Genomic DNA, 15063 nt, shown 5'->3' on the forward strand with positions numbered 1-15063 from the left:
CCACAACTACTGAGCCTGTGCTCTAGAACCCGCGAGCCACAACTACTGAGCCCGTGTGCCACCTACTGAAGCCCGCGTGCCTAGAGCCCGTGCTCTGCAACAAGAGAAGCCACCGCAATGAGAAGCCCGTGCACCACAACGAAGAGTAGCCCCCGCTCATCACAACTAGAGAAAGCCTATGTGCAGCAACAAAGACCCAACGCAACCAAAAATAATAATAAATTAAATAAATAACTTAAAAAAAAAGATTCCTGGAGCCTCCTCTCCAGGGTGCAGCCTGGGACTAGATTGGACTCCAGTCTGACTCGCTATGACTTGTCCTTGTTCCAGGGCAAAAGGGTGAATGTGGAGACAACCAGGAATAAAGTGATGATTTCTGTTGGACGTGTCTGGGATACCCGGGTCCAGGAGGGCAACTGGGGATCTGTTATACCTGGGTCCAAGAGAGGAGCTGGTTATCTGGAATCTCTGGGTCTAGGACAGAACTAGGACTCCCTGGGTCCAGCAAGAAAGCTAGGGACCTGGAATCCTTGGTTCCAGGAAGTGAGCTGGGGACCTGGAATCCTGGGTCTAGGATAAGAGCTGGGGACCCGGTATACCTGGGTCCAGTGGGTAAGCTGGGAACCTGGAATACCCTGGGTCTAAGAAGGAGCTGGGTATCTGGATCCCTGGGTCCTGGAGCAGGGATGGGTACCTTGAGCCCCTCAGTCCTGAATGGGAATTGGAAGCCTGGAAGAAGCCTAGGTCTAGGAGAGAAAATGAGGGCCTAGGATCAGAGCTTGGAGCTCGGATCCAAAGACCTTATGTGAAGCGGATGTGGGGTGTGGAATTAAGAGGCTGGGATCCCTCGGTCCTGGGAGGAAACCAAAGGCCCTAGACCCTTGAGTTCGGGAGGAGAGCTGGTTCCGTGAGTGCTGGAAGAGAAGTGGGGGCTCTAGATCCCTGGGTGGAGAGAAGAGAGGGGGTACAGTGGATCCCTCGATTTCCTCTTGCTTTGGGGCCACCCCACCCCCGGAAGCACCCGTCTCCAAGGCCTCAAGCAGGCCACGTGCATGGCCTACCCAGCCAGGTTCCTGGGGCGCTAACCCAGACGTCAGGCCTGAATTCCGGCAGCCGGTCGCCAATGCCCACGTCGCCTGCCATTCACTCCGGCTACGGCTAATCCCCTCCCGCCGTCTGGTGGCCGGCTCCGCCCCAATGCAGCTGCGCTTCCACTGGCTCCCACCAAAACGAAGCACCTTTATTTCCTTCATTGCCATTTGTCCGGGGAGGTGTCAGTCACCTTGCGCCCGCCCCCGCCACTCAACCATTGGCTTAGAAGACAGGACTAGAAAAGGATTCTGGTTAAGAGCGAAAGTAATTCAGTCCAAACGCAAGCGCGTCACACAGATCTCGTCAGAGACTGGATACGTTGATTGCCAATCTCTATAAAAACCTCCTTCCATGTGTACTCATTGGCTTGCGTAGACGACTATCTCGCCGGATGCCCGCCCAGCCGTTCAAAGAAGCCTTTCGCCAGATCCCTCCTTCCTGTCCACTTGACTCTTCCGAGCCATCAATCCGGTTCTGAAGCCGCCCACCGATTCTGGAACTCCCGCTTCATTGGGCCTCGGGTCTTCTCGGATCTCCTCGATTTGCCCTCCCAGCGCCAGCAGCCCGCAGCCCACTGCCTCGGAAAGCTGTCGATCTCGCGGCGCCTCCCGCCCACTGCCCCTCGCGGCACTCCGATTGGCCGCTCGCCTCCAGAGCCCGTGATTGGCGTCCCGGGAGCAGCAGCCGCCTTCCATTGGCCCGGCGGCGCCGTCCGTCAAGCCGGTGTCGGGAGGGGGCGTCCCTCTCCCCCCTCGTCGTCTTTCCAGCCGCTGGGTTCCCAGAGTGCTCCGCGGCCGTGTGGAGCGAGGCCTTGTTCCCGCGTTGAGCCGCTGCTGCCGCCGCCGCCTCCTCAGCTTCAGCCTCCGCGCCAGGCCCGGCCCCGCCGCGCCATGTCGGACTACAGCACGGGAGGACCCCCGCCCGGGCCGCCGCCACCCGCCGGCGGGGGCGGGGGCTCCGGAGGAGCCGGGGGTGCCGGGGGAGGCCCGCCGCCGGGCCCGCCGGGCGCGGGGGACCGGGGCGGCGGCGGTCCAGGCGGCGGCGGCCCGGGCGGAGGGTCAGCCGGGGGCCCCTCGCAGCCGCCCGGCGGGGGTGGCCCGGGAATCCGCAAAGACGCCTTCGCAGACGCAGTGCAGCGAGCCCGCCAGGTGAGGAGGCCGCGGGCCTGAGGGGCGCGCGCGCGGGCGGGGGAGGGGGCGGGGTCACGTGCGCGCGCGGGGTCGCGGGGGGGCGGGGCCGCCGCGGGGTCACGTGGGGCGGGGGGCGGGGGCCTGGGCCTCCCCAGACACCTGGAGTGGGGCCCCCTCCGGGGGTGACCCCCTGCAGGGGGAAGGGTCGTCCGGGGTTCACCCAAGAGCGGCCCCTGGGTGTGCAGGGTACCTGGAGCGCGGGGACTCACTTTGGGGACTTCCCTCCCCCGTTAGGACATCCTCCACTCCTGGAAGCAGGGGGCTCGCCTTCCCAGGGAGGTCTTGTGTGCCCCCACTTCCCCATCAGGGCAAAAAGCACTGTTTGCCCCCACCCCGGTCCCATTTCTGCTTGCTTCCTAGGAAGGAGGGACTTCGGGGTGGGGGGGGGGAGAAAAGTCCTCTTGAGCCTGGAAAGTGGAAAGGGGACTCTTTGGCTGCCAGGCAGTGGCCAAGCACTTAGTTGAAATGGGGAGGGTGGGCCTAGGGACTGGCACTTTTTGATGCTTCTGGTGACTTGAAAGCGTGGTCTGTCTCTTTTGGGGAGAGAAGGGAAGGGTCCCACCACTGTTTTGGGGCATGATGACTCCATGGAGGTGTCACATGCTGGTGTGTGACCTCCCCGGCTCCATTCTCGGCCTCCCCATGGCCTGAGGGGAGGAGGCCCATAGAAAGTGAGGACTTTGTTGCCCTTTCAAAAGGAAGCTGACCGGGCTCAGGCCATTGAGTGCTTTCTCACTCAGGATTGTCCCCAAACCTCCAGGACACAGTGGGAGGTCCCGTTAGGGGAATGCCCTCTTCTCCTCCCAGCGTTGTCTGTGGCTTTCACCCCTGGGGTGGGATAGGGTTCTAAGCTGCATTTGATCTGGTTGTCCCCAGACTGTCTTGATAGAGAAGCAACTATAACAAGGGGAGTTGGTGCTGTCATTTGGGGTGGGATAAGGCCTCATCTAGGCATCCCAAGAGCTTTGGCTCAAAGTGTTTTTTTTGTTTTGTTTTTATTAAAGTATTAGAGGTGAAAAGATAGGTCCTCAGCTCACGGCTGTGTTTCTTTGGAAAACTTGTAATAATTCTGTCAGCCGACTCTGGTCTTAAATTTGTTGGGTTGGAGTTTACTTGATGTTGCTGTTCATGTGTCTAAAATGTAACGTGTTCGGAGAAAGGTCTGTTTTGGTCAAAATGAGGGGTTCAGATGCCTTGAAACAAAAACTTTCCTAAGATTTGTTGAACAAATGCAAAGATTATGAGGGTGAGGGAGATAAAGGAAAATTGTGCTCTTCAGCATCCCAGAGGACCAGGAGCTTGGGCAAGTGAATGTCTGAAAGCTCTCCCTGGAGGAGGGGCCCTGAGGACCTTCCCTGGCACCTGAACTTCTGTTCCTTTCACCCCTAGAACAAGTCAGTGTGGATTACACTCTGGCCACGAACAGTTTAGGCACAAATCTCATAGAGAAAAAGGAGTTTTGAAATTCCTGAATAACTCTTAAACTCTGAGGCCTTGGGTAAAAACTTTTTCTAGAAGGTCTTAACCCACAGGCTCTTACCAAAATCTGGGGGAAGTCACTCCCAGGCCAGACAGCAAGACCTGTTGGGTTTAATGAACCAGAGAAGTCGATCTAAGCACCACGGAGGGAGGTTTTGGGTGGTAATTTTTCTCTGCTTACAACTTTATTTCTAGATCGCAGCCAAAATAGGAGGTGATGCCGCTACAACAGTGAATAACAGCACTCCTGATTTTGGTTTTGGAGGCCAAAAGAGACAGTTAGAAGATGGAGGTAACTACCTGCTGGAGGGGCAGCGGGGAGAGAGTGAGGTGCCTTTGTTTGAATGTGGTTCAAAGTGGGGGGAGCCCGCTGCCATTTTGGTCTTTTAAAACCTCAGCGATCCCAGCTTTGTTGTCTCTTTTTGTTCGCGCTGCTATCCTGAGGTATCAGGTGGCTGAGTGGAGGGCAGATTGATTGTGACCAGGTCCAAGTTGTGAGTTCTCAAGACTGTTCCTCCCCTCCTGCCAAGCTAGGGAAGTGTTGGCAGTTCTCTCGAGGCCCCACATCAGTGCAGTGTGGCTGGCCCCGGGGCGTGCAGTGTGATCCAGAGCAGCCCAGAGTATCAAGTCAGTGATCAGCCTGACTTCCCCAAGGCAGGTTTGGTCCTAAGCCGGAAGGACTCGGGTGCCACCGTAATTTTCCCCCTGTTACAAAGAGCTTCTTATCCCTGAGTGCCAGGGCGGGGGATTGATGAAGTCTGGCCTCCCTCAGGGGTTCATCTCTGCTACTCCCCTGTCCTGGCTCTGCCGTGGGGGCTGGGGGACAGGACGATTGTCTGCCAGGACATGCGGCACCAGCATCAGATTTGAGGCAGCTGTGGGTGGGTGGGTGGGTGCTGCATCTGACATCCTCTTCTTTTCACAGACCAACCGGAGAGCAAGAAACTGGCTTCCCAGGGAGACTGTAAGTCCACTGGGTGACACAGGCAGAGGGCAGCTTCTGGATTTTAGGTTTCTAGCATTGGGGAGCTGGAAGTACTGAGCAGACAACACCTCTCCTTCATGGAGGCTCTTGGTGTTTCGTGGGGTCCACGAGCTTTAGAGAACCCAGAGCCTGGGAATTGAGGCAGAAACCTCAGAGTGTGTGTGGTTTTGAGGCGGGCTCCATTGCTTTCACTCGGGAGGGCTTGGAAGCACTGTGATAAGTGCTAGTTGCCCCTCGTGCAGGCAGGAATGCCTGGGGCCAGCAGTGTTTGGGGTCCCAAAGAGGAGCCAGGCCAATCTTTCCTTTGGATTTTCTCTCTGCAGCCATCAGTTCTCAGCTCGGACCCATCCATCCTCCCCCCAGGTAAGTTGTGATTTGGAGAACATGTCATTTCTTTCCTCGCTATCCCTGGCCTTTTGTACTGACTTGAGGGAGGGCTCTGTCTGAGGCCACATCATTTAGGGCTTTGTCTCCCTTGTTGGTCGACCAGGGAAAGGAATGAAAAGCAGAAGGAGCTTCATTTGTCCCTTGTACTTACTGTCTCTGGGGCTGTAGAGAGCACAGGGCTGTGGCTGTTAGCTGTAACGAGGAAGGGGGATCTCTGCATCCTCTTGCTTCCTTTGTTTGGAGTGGGGACAGTCAGAAGCACAGCTCTCCTTCCTCCTAGAAAAGGCTGGGGACTAACCTTGGCCTTCTCGTCTGTCTTCCGTAGATTTCTTGTTCCCTGAGAGCTGGAGGAGCTGGGGGGTTGGGGTGGGAGGAGGGTCTTTCTTACCTTTTTGCCCCAGAATGACCTCTGTGAATCTGACGTAGAATCCTTTGTGAAGGACCCTGTTGTTCTTTTTTTTTTTCAATTGGTTGAAGTTTTGTGAAATGCATTAAAAACAACTTACTAGAAGAATGAAATGAAAAAGATACAAAACCAGTTTTTTTTTTTTTAATTAAAATCTACAGACATCAGATGACACCATCAGATTTCTTGTGAAAGTGGCCCAAGTTCTCCTCCTTGCCCTGAGTCGGTGGAGCGGCACTGGCCCAGGGGTTCACGCCACCCCAGACCAAGCCTCTTGTGGCCCAGAAGGGGAACTGAGGCCCCGAGAGGTTGGGTGATCTTCTGTGGGCCGAGGGAGCCCCCAAGCCATTGTCAGACTCTGCTCGGGCCTGTGGGGGCTTGGTCCCCATGTCATATAAGGCAGGGCCTGTGGCTTTGGGGGTCTTTCTCCAGGAGGCCCTCTGGCTCTTCCATCCCCCCTACTTTGCTCCTACTTGAGGCTGACTCTCGTCATCTCTCTTTGCAGGACTTCAATGACAGAAGAGTACAGAGTCCCAGATGGCATGGTGGGACTAAGTGAGTGTGGGTCAGCCGTGATCAGGGATGCCCGTTATCCCCCTGTCTCTGGGACAGTCTCCCAGGCGCCCCCGGCAGCCCGGGAACCTCTGGTCTGAAAGAGCCCATTTCATGCTCTCTCTGTCCCCATCCTCTCTGGCCGGGGGGACGGCGGAGCTCTCAAGTTGGCTGCTCCACCCCCCCACCCTCACCCCCCGAACATCAGCGGGACCGGGACCCCCTCCACACAGTCTTCTCAGCGCCAGGCTCCCCGCCTCAATCTCTGCTTTTGTTCTTTTTCTCCACCTAGTCATTGGCAGAGGAGGCGAACAGATTAACAAAATCCAGCAGGATTCGGGCTGCAAAGTGCAGATCTCTCCAGGTATGGGAAGCCAGATCTGGGCCAGGACAGGCGCTGGGCTGGGGTAAGCTGAGCTGAGCGGGGCTGGGGTGTGGGCGGGGGAGGGGGGGCGCTCTTGGGCTTTCTGTCATAATCCTCTGACTGCCATGATTGGATAGAGGTGAAACGGGCTGGTGTTCATTGAGCACGTTTTATGTGATAGGCTCTGGCGCCTCAAGGTGTAGTTGCAACTCTTATTCTCTCCAGTTTTCTGGTGAGTGGGGAGGGCTGGAATGCAGTGCAGGGAGCTGCACCCCAGACCCTGCTCTGACCATGTTGCCACCTGAGCTAAACACCTGGTGGAAAACAGGCGGGAATGTGTGAGGCAGGGGAGCTCATTAGGAAGAAGAGCTGAGGTCAGGCCTGGGTTCAAGTCCAGTTCTGCCTGCTCCTTGGCAAGTGCCTGCTTTGCAGGGCTTTCTGAGGGCTCGCCCTGCCTAACCCGTGCCCTTCATTGACTGGAAGCTGCTTGTCATCAGTGGTGATGGACAGGGCCCAGGTTTGGGACTTTCTGGAATCTGCCTTGCTTTCCATCTCATCTTTTTTCTAAAAGTTTTGCCTCCCTTACTGGATTGTAAGCTTCCTGACCTTGGCCTCGTGTAGAGCAGCCTCCCAAGTGTTTGGGGAGGTAAATTGATCTGTCAGGCCACCGCACGGTGGCAGAAGTAGCCACTGATTGTTCTGGAGGTCTCCTCATCTCCATGGAAAGTCCTCTTGGTGTCTGCAGACCCAAGAAGGCATTGACCCTGTCTTCTTTTCTCTCCAGACAGCGGTGGCCTACCCGAGCGCAGCGTGTCCTTGACAGGAGCCCCAGAGTCTGTGCAGTAAGTCCCTGGCTGGGCCTGCCACTGACGAGGAGAGTGGCAGAAGCCCTCTGGATCCCTTTGAAGTTGAGGGTGACTCCCACACCATGTCTCTCAAGCCTTGCCCTCTCCAGGGGGCTGTCCTGACACTATGATTCCCATGAATCCTGAGACCTGGGGAACCTGGGCCTGAATAGCCCCACCCCCGAGGACAGGACCATTTGTCATCTGTCAGACCATGTGGGTTGGAATCGCCTTCCCTGGGACCTGGGTGGAGCTTCCAGGCCAGTCCTCTCTCAGGTGATGATACCCATTCTTCCCCTTCCCAGGAAAGCAAAGATGATGCTGGATGACATCGTCTCTCGGGGTCGTGGGGGCCCCCCAGGACAGTTCCACGACAACGCCAACGGGGGCCAGAACGGCACAGTGCAGGAGATCATGATCCCTGCGGGGAAGGCCGGCCTGGTTATCGGCAAAGGTGGAGAGACGATTAAGCAGCTGCAGGTAAGGGAGTGGGCCCCTCCCCTCCCAAGAAAGTTTCCTCCCTGGGGCTGTGCGTCTGCACACCACTGCCCCCAGCCGCTTTGCCAGGGTCCTTCATCCTTTTTTATCACACCTGGCCCCCCACACGCCCCAGAAAGTCCTTTGAGAGCTCAGCACTGACTCTCAACCTTGGCTGTAAAGGAACGGGCTGGAGTGAAGATGATTTTGATCCAAGATGGATCCCAGAACACAAATGTGGACAAACCGCTCCGGATCATTGGAGACCCTTACAAAGTACAGGTGAGCGCACCCTGGGGGCTAGCGAGGGGTTCTGGGGCAGAGAGAGGGCAGGCAGGTGAGCTGGAGATTCATATGCAAGTGGAGAGGTTTTCGAGAGCGCTGGCTTTGAAGTCAGCCCAGGACTTGTTCTTTGCTGAACTCTGCCTCCTGGCCGTTTGTACGTGAGCAGGTGGCCTAAACTCCAGAAGATGGGGGTGCTCACCACATGTGCCTCTTAGGGCGGCGGATAAAGAGCTCGGCACACGTGCGCTGGTCCTTAGCTTAGGCCCGTGACCCCTGGGCACGCGGTGGGGCGGCGGTGCTTATGTGAGCGCTGTGCTTCGTGTGTTTGCAGCAAGCCTGTGAGATGGTGATGGACATCCTTCGGGAGCGTGACCAGGGTGGCTTCGGGGACCGGAACGAGTATGGATCCCGGATCGGCGGGGGCATCGATGTGAGTGCAGGCTTCCCCAGGTGGATGGAGTGCCAGGGTGGGCAGGGGGTGGGGGGTGTTGGGCAGCAGAGGGCCGCAGGCTGGGGACAGAGCCCAGCTGACTCTCCTGCATCCCACCCACCCTCAGGTGCCAGTGCCCAGGCATTCTGTGGGGGTGGTCATCGGCCGGAGTGGAGAGATGATCAAGAAGATCCAGAATGACGCGGGTGTTCGGATACAGTTTAAACAAGGTCAGGGGCCAGCCGGGCGTCCGCTGGGCATGTGGACATGTTGACCAGGTCTGTCCGCTGAGGAGCACTCTTGGGGTCCACTGAGGGCAGCTTGGCACCAGGGTTAGCCTGTTGAGCCTCTGCGGTGCCTCATTACTCCTAGACCAGCAGGACATGCCTCATCACCTCCCCCCCGGTGGGACAGCCACGTGAGAAAGTGGGTGACAGGCAGGCTTTCCAAGTCGAAGGGGGGAGTGTGTTTTTCTCTCCTTTCAAACTCTCTCTTTCCTCTCCCCCGCCCGAGGGCTCTCCTGACCAAGCCCCCGGGGCCCCTGGGCTGGGTTAGCTTGCACGGCCCCGGCTCTGGGCTCCTGCCAACCGCAGTGAGGGTGTCTGAGTGGCTGGTCTGTGGGGAGGAGGGACTCCTCTGTGCTTTTGAGAGATATGTTGTCAGTTCTGAGTTCTGTCAAGTGCATCCGTTAGTTCTGGGGGATACCCGATGCAGAAAGAAGCCTCATCCACCACCCTGCCTTAGCTGGTTGGTTTCCTTCTCTGGCAACGTGGGCCCGCCGGCCTTTCTCGGCCCCTGAATACGTGGAGGGCGGCGAGCAGCACTTTGAGGCTGAGATATTTCAGACACCTAGCCTGGCCCAGCTTCTGCCCTGAAGAGGCGGTGTTACGGGGGTTTGGAGTTGTGCTTCTCTTATAATTGCGTTTCTGTTCTCTGGGTGCTGCCTCAGATGATGGGACGGGTCCTGAGAAGATAGCTCACATAATGGGGCCCCCAGACCGGTGTGAGCACGCCGCGAGGATCATCAATGATCTCCTCCAGAGCCTCAGGGTGGGTGGCGTCGGCTGTGCTGAGAAGGGCTGGTGGGGACAGAGGGGCCAGGCTGGATTCCTGTGTTAATCCTCCATCTCCTCCCTCCCCTGCAGAGTGGTCCCCCGGGCCCTCCAGGGGGTCCTGGCATGCCCCCAGGGGGCCGAGGTCGAGGAAGAGGCCAAGGCAACTGGGGCCCTCCCGGTGGGGAGATGACCTTCTCCATTCCCACTCACAAGTGTGGGCTGGTCATCGGCCGAGGTGAGGAGCCCTTCCACGGGCCCCATCCCTCCCCCGCTCTCCTCCCACCCTCCCTTCATGGCCTGTGGCTCCCGCAGGTGGCGAGAACGTGAAAGCCATAAACCAGCAGACGGGCGCCTTTGTAGAGATCTCCCGGCAGCTGCCACCCAACGGGGACCCCAACTTCAAATTGTTCATCATCCGGGGCTCGCCCCAGCAGATCGACCACGCCAAGCAGCTCATCGAGGAGAAGATCGAGGTGGGCTGGGGAGGGGCTCTGGGAGCCTGGGCCCGGCTCCTTCTCCCCCTCCACTGACTTGTCCGATTCTCTTTCCTCCAGGGTCCCCTCTGCCCAGTGGGACCAGGCCCCGGGGGCCCAGGCCCTGCCGGCCCCATGGGACCCTTCAACCCCGGGCCCTTCAATCAGGGGCCACCCGGGGCTCCCCCTCAGTGAGTATCCCTGCCGGCTCCCTGGGGTTTGGGGTGGGGTAGGGCTGTGCTGGCGGGGAGACTGGAAGACCCTGTGTCCGTTCCCTCCGCTGAGATGACCAGCCCCGCCTCGTGGAAGTGCTGAGCGTTTGGCCCCAGACATGATCCCTGCTGGCCCCCTGTTTACAGACACATTCTTAAAAGATGCCACAGGTGTTGCCCCTGGTCTCCACCCACGTGTATATCCATGCATGGTGTGCTCGGGGACTTGCACTTCCTTGAGTCAGCACAGCCTGTGGCGTTTGCATCGGTCATCTCATGCCCTTCCCTGGGCCAGGAACCCGCAGCGCCACTCAAGGGGTGCTCTGGGTCCCTGTCCAAGCTGTGGCCATCCTCTGTGGGGACCCAGGAGCAACCTGGCTCATGTGTTCCCCATTCTCGTCCTGCAGTGCTGGAGGCCCCCCTCCTCACCAGTACCCACCCCAGGGCTGGGGCAATACCTACCCTCAGTGGCAGCCGCCTGCTCCTCACGACCCGAGTAAGTGGAAGGACCTGACCCGGGCAGGCGGAGAGGGGCCAGCTTTCTGGGCCACCGCTCAGCCCACACGTCCTCCTCCCGCAGATAAAGCCGCAGCTGCCGCTGCAGACCCCAACGCCGCCTGGGCCGCCTACTACTCACACTACTACCAGCAGCCCCCAGGCCCCGTGCCAGGCCCAGCACCGGCCCCCGCGGCCCCGCCCACCCAGGGCGAGCCCCCTCAGCCTCCACCTGCCGGCCAGTCGGACTACACTAAGGCCTGGGAGGAGTACTACAAGAAGATCGGTGAGTGCCTGGGCCATGGCGGGGGCTTGGGTCAGCCAGCGAGCGGTGGGCGGGTGGGTGGCCGTGTCCCCAGGCTGGGCTCTGACCTCGGAGCCTGTGTCCACAGGCCAGCAGCCCCAGCAGCCTGGCGCGCCCCCGCAGCAGGACTACACGAAGGCCTGGGAGGAGTACTACAAGAAGCAGGGTGAGCCGGCGGGGCCGCGGGGGGCAGGACCGGGCTCGCCCTCGTGCCGGCCACACTCACCCGCCCTCTGCCCCTCCACAGCTCAAGTGGCCACGGGAGGGGGTCCAGGAGCACCCCCAGGCTCCCAGCCAGACTACAGTGCCGCCTGGGCCGAATATTACAGACAGCAAGCCGCTTACTACGGACAGACTCCAGGTCCTGGCGGCCCCCAGCCTCCACCCACACAGCAGGGACAGCAGCAGGCAAGTGGGAATTGCCACCCTCCTCCTCCTCCTTTCTCCTTCCAACCCCCGGCTACCGTCCATCCTGCCTTAGTGGGTAGCGCCGGAAATCCCTTCCCCTGCGGGGTGTGTCCTTGATGCCTGCAGCGGGGGCCGCGTGGCCAGAGGTCTCCGGGAGTCCCCACGCGCCGGGGGAAGTGTGTGCTGGGTCCAGAGGTTAAACGAAGAGGCCTCCCTCCGCCGGCCCGCTTGTTCCTGTGTAACGCTGTCATGATGCTGGGGCAGACCGCGCGAAACAAATAAAAGGAGGAACTGTTGAACTGGTGGGTAGTCCTGGGGGTGGGGGGCAGGCCGTCCGCTCAGATGCTGGTCGCCATCCTGGCTGCTAACTCACTCACTCAAAATCTGGCCACTTGGGAAGAAAACGGATATTTTTTCCCCGCTCTGCATTACTTTCATGGTTTTTGTTCTTTTGATTCTTTTATTTTTGAAACCACGATCTCTCCCCGCGTGTCCAAGTGACTGTGTGTACTGCAAGCGGCCCCGTGCGGCTCGGCCGTGGCCTGGCCGTGGCTCCTCCTGTGGCTCCTCCCGTGGGCTGTGGGGAGGTGCCGAGGGGCCTGGGCTCTCCCGCTCCGCCCAGGCTCGGCCTCTCTGCTCCCGTGCCTGCCTTGTGTCCTGGTCTTGTCTGTGAAGTGGGCATGACGATCGCTGCCACCTTCCAACCTACCTCACAGGGGTGTTGTGGGGACACCGTGATCTCTGACTGTCATGTTGTGATGCGCCGGGCCGCCAGCCCTCCTTCCTGAAGACAGGGCCCCTCCCCCCTCCCCTCCCCTCCCTCGCTCCCAGCCCTGAGCGCTTCTCTCCCGCCCTCCCTCTCTCTCTCTCTCTCTTTCTCTCTCTCTCTCTCTCTCTTTCTCTCTCTCTCTCTCTCCCCCCTCCTCCCTCCCTCTCCCTCCCTCTCCCTCCCTCTCTCTCCCCCTCCCTCCCTCTCTCCCTGCTTCTTCTCCTTCCTTTGTGTCACTCTCTCCTCCATCAGGGAGCCAGTCTGACTTCAGCCGAGCCCCGGAGCACTGACTAGACAGCTACAGACACATCCTTCGGCCTGCGCTCGCCACAGGCTCGGGAGAGGGGCTTCCTGGCCCCCTCCTCGCCCCCGTCCCCCAGTCTCCCGCCTCCCCTCCTGTAGTGACCAATTCCTATCTCTTCCCTCTCCGCAGGCTCAATGAATCGAATGAATGTGAACTTCTTCATCTGTGAAAATCTATTATTATTTTTTTTCCATTTTGTTCTGTTTGGGGGCTTTTTGTTTGTTTTTCTTCCGTTTGTTTGTCGAGAGAGCGATGGCTGCCAAGGGGGTGTGCTTGGGGAGCCCTCGCTGTGAGTGGCTTGGAGGTTGCAGCACAGGCGGTGCCGGGCTCTCGCTCTCTCGCTCTCTCGCTCATTCTGTGTGTCTCACATGCTTTTTTTCTTTCAAAATTGGGATCTTTCATGTTGAGCCAGCCATAGAAGATAGCGAGAACTAAATCTCTGCAAAAAAAAAAAAAAAAAAAAAAAAATTAAAAAGCAAAACAAAACCTATAAAATTATATATATATATATTAAAAAATCTCTATCATCCCCCCCCGCCCCACCCCAGCGTTCCTGACACTGCCTCTTTCAGGAGAAAGCAATTCATTCACTCCCTACTACCACCCTTGGCCCTCTTCATGTTTTTAAAATAAACTTTTAAAAAGGAAAAAAAAGTCACTCTTGCTATTTCTTTTTTTTAGTTAGAGTTGGAACATTCCATGGACCAGGTATTGGTATTGCAGGAACCCCGCCCCGCGTCAGGCAGCCCCGCACTCAGCCTCTCTGCTCCTCCTCTTGCTCTTCCTTCCACCCCAGCCCAGCTCCCCCGCCGCCCACCCCTCCCGCCCCCCACCCCCAGGACTGGTCTGTCGTGTTTCATCGGTTCAAGAGGACATTGAAACTGAAAACAGTTGAGAACAAAACAAACAAAAAATTGTATGGCAGTTTTTACTTTTTATCGCTCGTTTTTAACTTCACAAATAAATGATAACAAAACCTCCCCGTGTCTGCCGGGTGCCGTCTCTCTCTCTCTCTCCCCGTAGACTTTTGAAGCAGATGTTTGTTCTTTATAGATGTTGTAAAAGCCTGATGACGGTGATTGGAAATTACAAGCTTTGTGTTGTGTTGGTTTTTTTGTTGTTTTTTTTTTTTTAACCAGAATTACAAGAAAAGATAGTTTTCTGCAGGCGCATTGTGCTTTCCTAACTCTGCCCCCCACCCCTTTTTTGGTTAAATAAAGTGCTTTTTGTCTAAAACGGCGTGCTGGCCGCAGTTGTGTTTGCAGAGGAAACAAGCTGAAGAGGAGCTTGGCCCATGAGAGTGGGGTGTTGGCCCCCCAAAGACTGGCCGCCTGGTCTTGTAGGAAGGGAGAAGCAGGCAGAGCCCCAGCAGTGCAGTCCTCCCCCAGCGTTCCAGCCTCTGGGAACGTGGGGAGCAAGGCCCCCAGGAGGGTCCCCAGGGACAGGTGTTCCCATGGATACAGCCTGCCACCACAGCAAACCCATGGCCGGCCGTGCCTTGCGGGACTCGGCCTGGCCCTGATGGCATGTCTAGCTGTGGCCTGTTTGCTAGCGAGCCCTGAGGTGGAAACCTGGCCTGTTGAAGGGCGTCCTTTCCAGTGGTTTGTGGCAGTCTAAGGACGAGGACAGGAGATGGGACGGTGGTCTGAGAGGCCACTTGAGCTGCTGGGCCCAGGGGTGAGTGTGCGGAGGCATGCTGTTTGCCTGGGGTGTTCCTCTGGGATTTAGGGTTGAAATCCCAGCACTGAGAAGCTCGGCAGTCACACTCAGAATCTGGATGTCTGGGCCCGCAGGCTTCAGTAGCAGGAGCAGCAACAGCTGCCGCCTCCAGGTGGGGCTGCTCATGGCCCCCATGACCTTCCAGATTAATTAGGGACCTGTCCTAGCAGGAGTGCCCCTTGGTGGCCCCCAGTCAGACCACCTGTGGGGCAGTGGGCCTAGGAAAGAGGGAGGTTGTCGATTTGGGGTCACGTGGGGGAGTCAGCTTAGATTGGAACCCCAGGCTCCCCTCACCAGGCGTCTCACCTCAGGCCAGTGCACCCTCTCTGAGCTCTGGGGCAAGGGGAAAGTCGGAGCCCCCGGCCCTCTCCTGACTCACGGTAGACTTGATGACAGAGCAGCACTTGGCAAAAGTTTTCTGGAGCTGCTTCTGCCAAGATCTAGAGAAGGGGAGCAAAGGGGGGTCAGTTCTGAGTATCGCAGGGTCACTGCCCTCCACCCCCTGACGGAGGGGGTGACAGGTTCGCAGGCCCCTTTTAGTTGCTGGTAAAGGACTGAGAGGTGCACCCCAGGGCCGTGTGGATGAGGAGACGGAAATGGTCAGGAGGGCTGCCTTGCAAGGCTATGCGTTACTAACAGCTGGGCACAAACTGTGTGGGATGCTGTCCCTGGGAGCAGGCCATAGGACCAGGGTTGTGCCAGGCTAGCTCACCCCCTTCCCATCCCATCCTTGGTGGTTGAGGCTAGTTTCTCTCTTGCTCTTACCTTTGGTTGCGGGAGGGGAACAGGAATGACACCAGAGTTCTCTGTCCTCACAGCAGTGAAAGTACAG

The 15063-nt window shown here is 58.1% G+C and overlaps 1 protein-coding gene across 1 annotated transcript; it reads left to right on the forward strand.

Moving 5' to 3' along the window:
* The first annotated feature begins 1420 nt into the window (after window positions 1–1420).
* On the forward strand, window positions 1421–13577 carry KHSRP (KH-type splicing regulatory protein). The gene is made up of 19 exons (XM_027085321.1): window positions 1421–2240; window positions 3957–4053; window positions 4687–4725; window positions 5070–5109; window positions 6045–6094; window positions 6384–6455; window positions 7240–7297; window positions 7606–7780; window positions 7961–8059; window positions 8394–8492; window positions 8620–8722; window positions 9442–9542; window positions 9638–9782; window positions 9860–10020; window positions 10102–10211; window positions 10640–10728; window positions 10813–11013; window positions 11120–11197; window positions 11279–13577. The coding sequence occupies exons 1-19, from the start codon at window positions 1983–1985 to the stop codon at window positions 11554–11556; spliced, it is 2253 nt and encodes a 750-aa protein (XP_026941122.1). The 5' UTR covers window positions 1421–1982; the 3' UTR covers window positions 11557–13577.
* The last annotated feature ends 1486 nt before the right edge of the window (window positions 13578–15063 follow it).

Source organism: Aethalodelphis obliquidens, unplaced genomic scaffold (genome assembly GCF_003676395.1).
Source record: "Aethalodelphis obliquidens isolate GAN/ISIS:26980383/991018 unplaced genomic scaffold, ASM367639v1 scaffold53, whole genome shotgun sequence".
Taxonomy (NCBI): domain Eukaryota; kingdom Metazoa; phylum Chordata; class Mammalia; order Artiodactyla; family Delphinidae; genus Aethalodelphis; species Aethalodelphis obliquidens.

Bases quoted from the DNA above. Each gene is read 5' to 3' on its own strand.
- KHSRP (XM_027085321.1), top strand. From the start codon at position 1,983: ATGTCGGACTACAGCACGGGAGGACCCCCGCCCGGGCCGCCGCCACCC. The intron at 4,726-5,069 runs GTAAGTCCACTG...TTCTCTCTGCAG, and splicing joins ACTGGCTTCCCAGGGAGACT to CCATCAGTTCTCAGCTCGGA. The intron at 10,729-10,812 runs GTAAGTGGAAGG...CTCCTCCCGCAG, and splicing joins GCCTGCTCCTCACGACCCGA to ATAAAGCCGCAGCTGCCGCT.